General features: G+C 51.0%; 1 protein-coding gene across 1 annotated transcript; it reads right to left on the reverse strand.

Annotated features, from left to right (window-relative positions):
• Window positions 1-1,605: 1,605 nt before the first annotated feature.
• On the reverse strand, window positions 1,606-8,969 carry ETV3 (ETS variant 3). Its single transcript, XM_019555892.1, has 4 exons — window positions 8,810-8,969; window positions 7,611-7,848; window positions 5,400-5,515; window positions 1,606-2,875 (listed from the first exon to the last, which is right to left on the reverse strand). The coding sequence occupies exons 1-4, from the start codon at window positions 8,922-8,924 to the stop codon at window positions 1,680-1,682; spliced, it is 1,665 nt and encodes a 554-aa protein (XP_019411437.1). The 5' UTR covers window positions 8,925-8,969; the 3' UTR covers window positions 1,606-1,679.
• Window positions 8,970-10,729: the final 1,760 nt, after the last annotated feature.

Consider the following 10,729-nt stretch of genomic DNA (forward strand, 5'->3'; position numbering starts at 1 on the left):
CCCCTCCCCCCCAGGTTGTTTCTCTTCCATTGCCTCTCAGGCATTAGTTACCCAATGGAGGATTCCCCTGAAGAACCCACCTTGTACTATGTACAGTACTTGGCTTGGACAGCGCCTCGATGTGGGCCCCTATCCAAACAGGCAAACCGCCCCCTAAAAGGGCACAAACCAAACTTCTGCACCCAATGCGTGCGAGTAGGCCTGTGCTCACACACCTCCCCATCCGTCCTCTTGCAGCAGCTAAGCTTCTGGTTACAGTCACTCGCCTGCTTCAGGCTGTTTTCCTAGACTGGCATGAATCAGCCGCAAGGCTGCAGAGACCACTGCAGTCCCGTGGAGATCAAGTGCGTCAGTTCTTTTCAAGGAATCCCTAGAAAGGGAGACCCAATGCAGCAGGAAAGATCCATGTTCCTTGCCACAATCTAGGCTAATTAGGCTAATGAGAAATGCAGCTATCGAAGGAAATAGCAGGTTTACAGCAACTCAACAACAAGATCTGTGCTGCGAGGCCTAAGTGGCTGGTGCCCAGCCCCCCGCGTGCCCTCTCTAATCCACCTTCAAGCTCCTTGTGTGCTCACTGAAGGCCTGGCCTCAGTGCTTGCCTGGCCTTCCCCTGCTTCTCCATGCAACCCTCTGTCCTCCAGCCACTGCTGGCTCACCCTCTGCAATCTCCTGCCAACACTATCGATTGCGAGACGAAACCCCAACCCAGCCTCTGCTCAGCTGCTCTTGCACAAGTTTCTTCTGTCAATAGACCCTGATCACATAAAGTGTATATGTAGTTAAGGCATGACTCAAAGTGATAGGGGAAACCAAACAAGAAAGGAAATAGACTTAGCAAAGCTCTTCTCATTCCTCCTCTATGAACTCACCACAATCATCTCAGTGTTAATCTTCCAATCGCTCCTGACTCCACCCATACAATTAGGAAAAGGGGGGAAAAAAAACAAACCCTGGGTACATTTTAATGCGTATATTAAAGGCATTAGGTTATTTTCCCCACCCCGCTCCCTTCCCTGAAAGATTTTACAACTGCTCATGGCTTCTTCAATGTTTCAAGAAAGCTAAAAGAGCTGCCTTGATGCCCTCAAGTCCTAACATGAATTGCCCCCCCCCCGCCCACCACCACCATGGTTTTGGCAGGCCTCTCTCCCTTCCTGATGTGTGCCTTTCCGCAATTTATTCCAAGCTAAGGACAGTGCAATACCCCCCACTCCCACCCCAACTAAAAACAGACCGATCCCCACACTGACAAAGGCTGTACCCCAAACTGCCAGGAAATCCTTCTTGCTGTTATGCTGGACTCCATACAAAGAACTAGAAGTAGTCAGAGATTCCTGCTTCTATAAATACTAGAGAATATAAAGTAGATTACGGCTGGAGTCCCTAAGCCTTGGCGGAGACCTCGGCCTCAGCCTCTCTGGAGTTTGCGAGAGGCCCGGAAGAGGTGAGCGTCTCGCCCTCCTAATCTGAGCAAGCCGACTTTATCTCACCTGCGATTCGACAAGGAAAACGAAACGAAACAAACAAAAAAAAAAACAGAAACCCAGAAAATCCTAGTCTCTAGAATGATCAAACCAGACTAATCCCCCTCCCCATCCCGCCCCCACCCCCGCTCTGCAATCTCGCTACATAAATACACGGCTGTCGGTCCAAGCGGACGGTGGCACTCCTGGGTCCTAGGTGTCGGACGTGGCCGTGGCAATCACTGCCTTGGGTTCTGCCACCAGGTACGGGGCACCCAGCGCACCGTTCCAGTGGACCTTCCCATTCTGGCGCTCCTCGGTGGATTCCGGCTGGCGGTCACCGTTCCAACGGCGCTTGAGACGCAGTTTGGGTGGCATCAGGGCATCCTCTCTCTTCTCCTGGGTCCCAGTTTCTCCTACTGGCTCTCTGGATGGCTTCTCTCCACCACCATCCCCTTGTTCTTGGGACTCTTCAGCTGGGACATTTACCTGGGTAGATGCTGGTGGGGCCAGAGGCCAGGACGGGGCAGCCGGCCTGGCAAAGATAGCCCCCTTCTCTCCTTCCAGGGTGGCATTATGCATTGCCATGCCAGATCCTTCCTCCCTCTCGGCTTTGTCTTTCCCTTTTGCTGGAAGCTCTTCGCTTTCCAGCTCCTTGTCCACCATAGGCTCAATCTTCACCCTAGGGGAAGGGGTAGCAAGCTGGGGGGCAGCTGACTCCTCAGTGCTTTCCAGTCTCTCCCTGTTTTTGCGTCCGACAGGAGGAGGTTGCAGCTTGATGGGGAACTGGGTTTGCTCCTCTGGAGGCATTTGGCACTGTAGTGGTGGGACCATGAGCCCTGGATAGCGAGGGAAAGTCCGCGGGCTCAGGTGGTAGTTGAAGACAGAGCAGGCTTGTGAATGCAGGTAGTGTTTCATCTCCTCAGGGTTGAAAGAAAAGCAGCTGCTGCCTGCGAAAGGGCTGAGACCTGGAGAAGGGCTATAGGAGAAGAGGGTCGGAGTCAGGGACATGGCAGGCGAGATTGGGACATTCAACACCCCACCACGCCCCGGCAGAGGGGATACGGCAAAAGGGCTGTGAGGATCTGGGTACATCCCAGGCCTTGTGAAGAGAGGCAGCATGATCTCCGGCTTGCGTTTCTGAGGGTTGATGCCGCCGGGGCCCACTGCGTTGCGAGGTGCCATGAGATCCATGCCACGCCGCCAGTCAGAGGAGCCGTCCTCCAGCTCAGGCACATCAGGCTTTCTCTCGCCGCTGTCGCTCAAAGGTTCTTGGCCAGATGGCACCAGGGGCCCTGTGGGAAACCGGCTGGGCTGGGCATCCTCGGTGGGGGAGTGGCTGTCCAAAGGTGGGAAATGGAACCGGGAGGAGGCAGTGGGAACAGGCGGGGCACTCTGTGGCACGACACCTGGTGCAAAGGGGAAAAAGCCAGACAAGAAGGTTAGGGACCTGATTAGCCACAGAGGCAAGTCCCAGAGTAAGGCCTTCCCAGCCGGACCTGGGCCTGGGCTGAAACAAGAGCACCATCAACAATGAACAGTGTAACAGGTGATCAGCTGGAAGGAGCCTTCCTAATCTGCTCTTCCCTCTCCTCCCACCTGCAGCTCTGCCTTCCTCTACCCCCAACCTTAGGATCCTGCCTGAGGGCAGAGGATCCTCCCTTCAGCTCCTGGAGTTGCTTTTGTCTCTTAGCACTCTCCATTAGTCATCGACTTTCACACCCTAACACACTGTGCACCTGTCCTCTGCTCTCCTGAGCTTGAAGCCTGCAGGAGTGTTATGCAATGAGGCCTCGCTGCAGCTGCCACATGCTCTGAACCCTACAGTAGGTGTTTGCAAAGCATGAGTGTGGGCTGTCCTGTAGCGGTGGAGGTTCTAGCACTTGGCCTTTTGGCTCAGACCACGTGCTCCCAGCACTGACCAGTTTCGGATCTGACTTCTGGCAGAAGGGCAGAGAATACTCCACTGCCTTGGATTCACTGCTGCTAATAGGAGCCTGATCAATGCACTCACAGCCACTTTCTCCCCTCACACCTCTCAATTCAGCTTCTTCCACCCCTTAAAATGCACAAGGGAGAGGGAGGAGAGAAAACCAGATCCCAGTGTCCCAAACAGGTTTGCTCTCCCAACCCCCATGCCAGCCAAGAGAAAACAAAACAGGTTGTAATTAAATTAGACAGATGCATTCCAAGTCTCCAAACTTCTTCTTCTTCTTTTTTTTTTTAAATGCATGCCCCAGAGACAAAAAGGGAGTGCCTGCAAACAGGGAAAAGGAACAGCAGCGAGCAAAGGCGAGAAGGAGCTGTCTGGACTTGTTGCTGCAGTAATTACAGCTTGGCAGTGCAGCCTCACATGATGTTTTGTGCTCCCCGTGCTCTGGAAAATATGTTTCTCTTTCTGCAAACGCAGCATTTCTTACGTGGAGACAGCATCACTGCCTCAGTGGTGAGGTCTCTCTCTGTATACCCCCTTGGTTCACAAGCAAGCAAGCGCTTGAAGGACCGTCTCTCTGAAACCCCATTTCTTTTCTTTCAGGGCTAAGGTTTCCTGGTGCAACTTGAGTCAGCCAAGGAGTGAGACACATGACAGGTGCGGTGCCAAGCTCGCTCGAGGTATTACGAAGTGTTCTGTTATCACAGTATCTAGGAAGAGAGAACTACAACAAGGATGACAAACATCCTTCTCCTGGAAGATGAGCCCTGCCAGCTTTGCTGAGGTGCCAGTGCCTTGGTATCAATGCTCAGCTCCTGCACCCCCTTTCTACTCGGCAGCTGCTCCCAAAGGCTTCTTTGGGAGTACTCTGAGCACAGGCAGCCCTGGGTCCCCACTGAGCTGGTTCTTACAGGAAGGTGATTTGTTGCCTCAGACCGGCATTCAGTGGCTTCCCAAAGTGCTTTGCTGGCCACAGCCAGTTTCTCAGAGGCAGCTGTGGCCCCCAGCCCAGCCCCGCCCCGGGCACTCACCCTTCAACATCAGTGCTCCTTTAGGTCAGAATCTAGGGTCATATAAAACGGATTCAGGGGTTTCTAGCTCACACAGGGTGGACTTGCCCTTAGCAAGTCTCCACCACCCTGGAGTGACTTTTATCCAGGAGACTGTGCTGAGGACATGCTACTGGCCAAAACTGATGCTTTTTGTGAATCACTGTGGATTTGGGTCATAGCAGGAGTTCAGAAGCTCCTGTGCCACCTTTCAAACCCATGACACAGTTCATATCCATTCCTAGGAACTGCTCTGAACTGCACTCACTAGTAAATTACCCTGAAAGCCAAAGCAATGTAGCAAAGAATTTGTTCAGCTAGACTTCAAAGGGGTGGAAGAGCCAGCAAACCAGGCTGTTGGCGGCATAAGAGCTGTTTGAACTGATCTTCACAAGAGCAGAGAGCTCTGCCACTGTCATTAGGTTGTGAACATTTTGATAACATTCGCACTCACCCATGCCTGCGGACCTCTGGGCCTCTCAGCGAGAAAGGTCACATGGTGCTGTAAATACACTCCATGCTTTGCAAACACGTAAGACAAGGTCCCTGGCAATATAACTAAACCCCTCCATTATCAGAAGGGCAACATACCCCAGTAATATTGGGAGCAAAGCAAACCTGCCGCACCAATAAGGACATCTCAAGGAGCCCGCTCAATAGGAAACCAGAATGCCTTGAGCCTGCCCTGAAGGCAACCACAGATGAGCTTGTGACAAAGAGAGGGAAGGGGCATTCCAGATAAAGCGTTATCACAGTCCACGCATTCCCACTACATTAGCACTGATTGCTTGGGCCCAGTCTTTCAAGCTAGAGATCCCCGAGAGGTGAACCTGCACAGATTGCCCAGCTGGCTTTATCTTCCCACCTGCCCTATTGTCTTGTACCAGCATTCCACATGCACCCGGTCTCCAGCACCAATTAATGTCTGCCAGAGCCCAGGGACCAGCTTACCGTTGGGCCGTATGTTAATGAACGGGTAGTTGGGCATCACCAGCTTGTTGAAGTTGAACTTGTAGGTGAACCTCTTGCCCTTTGTCTTGTGAAGAATCCGTTTGTTGTAATAGTATCTGTTGGAAGAAAGGGTAAAAAATGTAAGGCTATTAGGATGCCTGCCCACCTGAGCAAAGGCAGCCCCATTTCTGATGCTTACACCAGGCTACAGACCACCTGGTGTTTGCCACGTGCACGTCTTGCTTGTCTACAGAGAGATATGATCACTCAGAATGCAAGGAAGGGGAGAAGCACAAGACAGTGGAGGCTGGTCAAATGTGCCCAGCTGGCACCTGGGTCCTTCTCAGCAGCAGCCCCAACAGCTCTGGAGGAACTCAGCACTGGCACGAAGGGTATGGTATCAAAAAGAGGCAGACAGAAGGGAAATCACTTGCCCAAGGTAACCAACCCAGCAGGCCCATGTGTTTGTCTGATATGCTCCCTACAAGGCTACAGTGTCTCCCACATCGTTAGATCAAGTAACACTCTCCCAAGGCAGAGAGCCCTGTCCCAGGGTCCCCAGAAGGCTCATTAACAGTTCACAGAGAGGAGCCTGGTTGCACAAGCTCTTAATTTCCAGCTGCTAAATCACACTGGAGGCAACCACTATGCACTGCATTACTGGTGTACTACTATATAAGCCATAGGAATAATGGCTACAGGGATGCAGTGGGATTGAGAATAGAAGCCAGCACTTAAGTAACCTCCATGCACCTGGAAGAGGAGCCACAACCATTTACACACCCAGGCCACCACTGGTTTTTATTCTTTCAGTAATGTGGAATGTGCAGAGATGTAGCACAATATTTGGTCCCACCACCCCTTCTTTAAAAGGCAGGTTGCCTGCTCTTCCCACTGGCACAGACAAGGTGAAATCAAGCAGCTGTGGCTCCAAGTAGGAGCAGGAAGACCAAAGCTCCTACTCAAGGCAGAGACTCAGGCCAGCAGCACTGATTAATCTCTCTTCTCTGCTGTCTCTGGTGTGACGGAGGCACCAAACACAGCCAGATCTGGCAGGTGGAGTCCCTTCCACTCCCATACATCAATTACAGTGTTGGTGCCATTCGATTTATTGTTTCCTTCCTGTTCCATTATGAGCCTGTTGCGTTTGCTGCCTTGTTTATCTTCTGCCTGCCCCACCCGGGAGGGATCAGAGGGCACATGGCAGAGACGTCCATATAATTGGCAAAATCGGGAACGCCACAGCCTCTCGCAAAGGAACCCCAAGTCATTTTTATAATGATAGCCCTTGCTAAACTGTGCTTTCCCACAGGACTACATCCATTTCTGGTTACTTTCCCTTCAAACTACAAAGGGGTGATCGAAAAAACACTTGATGAGGAAAAGTAAAGCTGGGGGGAACTTCACTGAGATTTGGCGCTATCAAGGACAGGCTGTCAGCTGATCAAGCCCTTGTCACTGTGTCAGATGTTTCTAAACAAAGGAGCTGCTGGATGCATAGCATCTCTGACCCATGAGTGATCTCTCATGAGGATAGCAGGACTTCCGACACCAGCTGTAGGGCTCCAAAATAGCCCAAAATAGTTTAGAGCTGCTAAAGAGAATGCAGCAGAGCTGAACTACGGAATTCCTTGCTACATAGAAACATATAAATACTAGACGGGCAACATTTGCGTAACTGTAGGTGGAAATGGGGACACTGTAAAATGACTGACTGGGGGCTGGAAAGGCACCCTGGCTCTTCACCCTAGTTTGGCACAAGAAACATTTACAGTGGAGAGGGGAGTTGCTTTCTTTGAAATTATCGCTGATGGAGAGATAATGGAGCACACCTAAGGTTTCCTCCCACACCTACGCTGCTCAGGAGGCATCAACAATGGAGGAAGAGAAGAGAGGCAGCAAAACTCCTTGGAACAAATTAATCCCGATTACAACAATCTTCAACTTATTAGGGGAAATTTACCTCCTTGCCTGCCACAGCTGGGGACAGAACTAGTTTGTCAGGTCATAGCTGCTTGGAAATATTCCCAGCCTTTCCCAGATGCAAGCCAAACTCAGAGCCAAAGCTCTCCAGGGACAACTGAGACAGGGAGATTAAGGCAATCCCCATAATTCATGTTCTATATGGATTAACTAAGTCTTCTGGTTATCCATGCCCAAAAACCTCCACTGCTCTAGTTAATGACTATTTTGATCCCTGCTTCCACTCACCTGAGTGCCCGGCTCAGCTTGTCATAGTTCATCTGGGGCTTGCATTTCCTCCGGCCCCACAGCCGTGCCACCTCGTCGGGATCCTTGATCACGAACTCTCCATATTCACCCTGCTGCCAGGCAATGACATGGCGGAACTCCTCCTTCTGCAGGAGCTCCAGGATGAAATGCCACAGCTGGATCTGACGGGAGCCAGGACTGGACTCAGTCTTGTAGGCCCACTCTGGGAAGTGATAGCCTTGAAAAGCACCGAAAGCAAGAGGGAACCAATGAGAAGCTCAGAGAAAAAGAATGTGCTGCTAGTTTGGTCTGGGATCAGAACCCAACATCTTCAAGCTCTTTAACATGGGGTGTCTTTTGCTGTCTGTACATATTCTACTACTAGAGGTCTCTTATCTTGGTTAGGGTCTAACAGACAGATGGTGGATATAATTACTGGCCTGGTGCCTAGGAATCCAGACCACTGGCTGGAACTGTTTCGTACTGCAAAGCTGAAAAACAAACTGCAAAACTGAACAGAAGATACAAAAATATGAGGGACTAAAAGAGCTGGAAACATTGGAGAAAGGCCCAAAAACTTGAGACATGACCACAGTTTTTGAAGGTGAGCGGCCAAAATAAAGTACCCACATGAGTGACCTGACTGATTCTAGTGAGCCTTGAAGTCAGACTCTCCCCTGCCATGACTTTGGGCAGGCTGCTGTGTTTCTGAATTGCTGCCAAGGCTGGCCATGCCAGCATAGGGTTCCAGCGCAACTGTTACTACTGGGGCTTCCTGAATCACTGACAAGGTTTTGGTTGGCTTGTGAAATGTGCTAGGCCAAACCACGTTATGCTTGAATGGCATCTATGTCTCCACTGTATTAGATAGTAATGGTTCTTGAAAGCAGTTATACGCCAGCCTGGAATCAAGCTGAGATATCACATACCCTGTAAGGTTCACCAGATAATTTATTGAGAACTTATCCAGTAACTGCTTTAGGGGAATCTAAATGCAGAAATCATAGGACATCAGACGTCATCTCTAATCCAGGTGCCAGCTGATATTCAGATTGATTCCCATGTACACACTGCTCCAGTAGCCCAATTTAAGGCTTATTTGTGCTGCCAGAGCCATGTCAAAGAGTCTTAGCGTAAGTGCAAATCAGGCCATGAGAGGTCCCAGGGTGCAGAATTTCAGGCTAGACACTGCCGCTTACCTCCTCCTCCTTCTGGCTTATCCACAATGCTGCAGCCTGCTTTCATTTTCACCCTCCTGCTGGCTGTGAAAGAGAGAGAGAGAGAGTTGTTGCTCATTTCCATCATCAGTCTCATTCCTGGCAGCACAACTCTCCTTTACCCAAAGTGGATCCCACAAGCCTCAAGTCCTCCCCTGACTCCCAGCCCCGACACCCCCAAAATCCAAACTACAAGCAGCCAGAGGGATCTAGGGCTGCCACCCAGCTTCACACTGCAATGCATAATCTCAGCCTATAATATTTGCTTCTCTTGTGCCCTGCCACTTACAGCAAGACAGGACCACAAGACAGACAAAACAAGCCAAACAGTTTGTCTTCTGTTACCAGACAAGCCCCAGTGCCAAAATACACAAGCTGCCAAGCTCGCCCAGATGATGTACCAGCAAGAGGGGAAAAAAAAAAAGCCCCAGCTCCTGATTCTCACTCAAGAATGCACATCTGATTTTAATTTTGTTAGGGGGAGGAAGCCTACGTTAAAAACTACCTTTGTGCACCCTGCCTGCTCATACAGCGTGAAGTCAAGATACAGTCGTTTCATGTTTCCAAGAATATTCTGAGATACAGGAAGTAAACACAAAACAGCCTATTGTCTGTGGTGCAACTTCAAAAGGGTGCTGAAGCTGTCCAACAATTGGAGGAGTATGTGCCTATGCGGGCTGAAAGATATATCTGGCGGCCAGAACTAGCCCACGATCTGATTATAGAGTCCTTTGTGAACAGTGGCAGAGACAGCACCCAACTTACACTCGGTTTCTATGAGGAAATGAATCTGTCAATGGGTGCTTACGATCAGCCCTTCTTAGAGATGATCAAACATTTCAGATTTAGACTTCCTCAATAAAGTTTCCTGTTTGAGCCCTATGCTTTGATGAGGTAGAGCTACGAGGAGGAGGGGAAGAAGACGGTGCAAGGGAAGGCAGACCATGTCACCGTCTCCAAAAACAAATTAAAATTAAGGAACGAGTGGCCTGAATTCACAGCACAGCACCTAACTGCTGAAGCCACAGTTGCTGCCAATGTTTAACTCCTCCAAATAAGCTGACCTCCTGGAGATTAGGGAGGAGGGGGGAGGGAGGGAGGGAGGAAGGGGGAGGGGATATCAATATCCCAATATTTTAAATCTCTTTCAAACGTGAAAGGTTCAAATCTCCACTGCCCCATCAATCCGTGTACTTTAAAAAAAAAAAGCTCTGCACATCAATTCACCAGAAGCCAAAATAATCAGGGTACTTTTAACCCTTCCTCCCCCTGGATATTTCAAAGCTGGAGCAGCCTGTTGTTGATAGAGAGACCCTGAAGGCCCAACCAGCCTGAGCTGGAGCTGGCAATTCTCCCCCAGCAGAGCCATGGCTGATAAGAGCCTCGTAAATGGATTAACCAGCCCAGGGCGAACAATACCTCCAAGAATGACCCCTGCGCTCCCAGCACCCGCTCCCCCGACACCCTGAAACCGCCCCTTCCCCCCCAGAGGAGTTTCCAAGCTCCCCATTCCCGGAGGTCCCTATGCTGCGCTCTCAGCGCCCCAACCCCTGGTCAACAGTCACCCCTCCCCCACTGCAAACCCCAAACACCCCCGTCACTGTGCCAGCACCCCAGAACAACTCCCGCAAGCTGCAGCCCCTCCCTCACAAGGAACCCCAGTGCCCACAAAAGGGGCAGGCACCCTCTGGAGTCCCCTTCCCTCCCTCAAAATCCCCCTCCCCTTTAGTATATGCCCCCCAACAGTACATGGCCCCCCCCAAATTCCCCTCCCCCATCCCCATCAGTACATGCCTCCCCCAAATTCCCCTCCCCAACAGTACATGCCCCAAATCCCCCTCCCTCCTGGATACATGCCCCCCCATTAGTACGTGCTCCCAAAATCCCCCTTCCCCAATCCTG

The sequence above is a fragment of the Crocodylus porosus genome, unplaced genomic scaffold, assembly GCF_001723895.1.
Source record: "Crocodylus porosus isolate Cpor-Errol unplaced genomic scaffold, CroPor_comp1, whole genome shotgun sequence".
Lineage (NCBI taxonomy): Eukaryota > Metazoa > Chordata > Crocodylia > Crocodylidae > Crocodylus > Crocodylus porosus.

Bases quoted from the DNA above. Each gene is read 5' to 3' on its own strand.
- ETV3 (XM_019555892.1), bottom strand. From the start codon at position 8,924: ATGAGACTGATGATGGAAATGAGCAACAACTCTCTCTCTCTCTCTTTC. The intron at 7,849-8,809 runs GTAAGCGGCAGT...GTGCTTTTCAAG, and splicing joins TAAGCCAGAAGGAGGAGGAG to GCTATCACTTCCCAGAGTGG. The intron at 5,516-7,610 runs GTGAGTGGAAGC...TTCTTCCAACAG, and splicing joins AAGCTGAGCCGGGCACTCAG to ATACTATTACAACAAACGGA.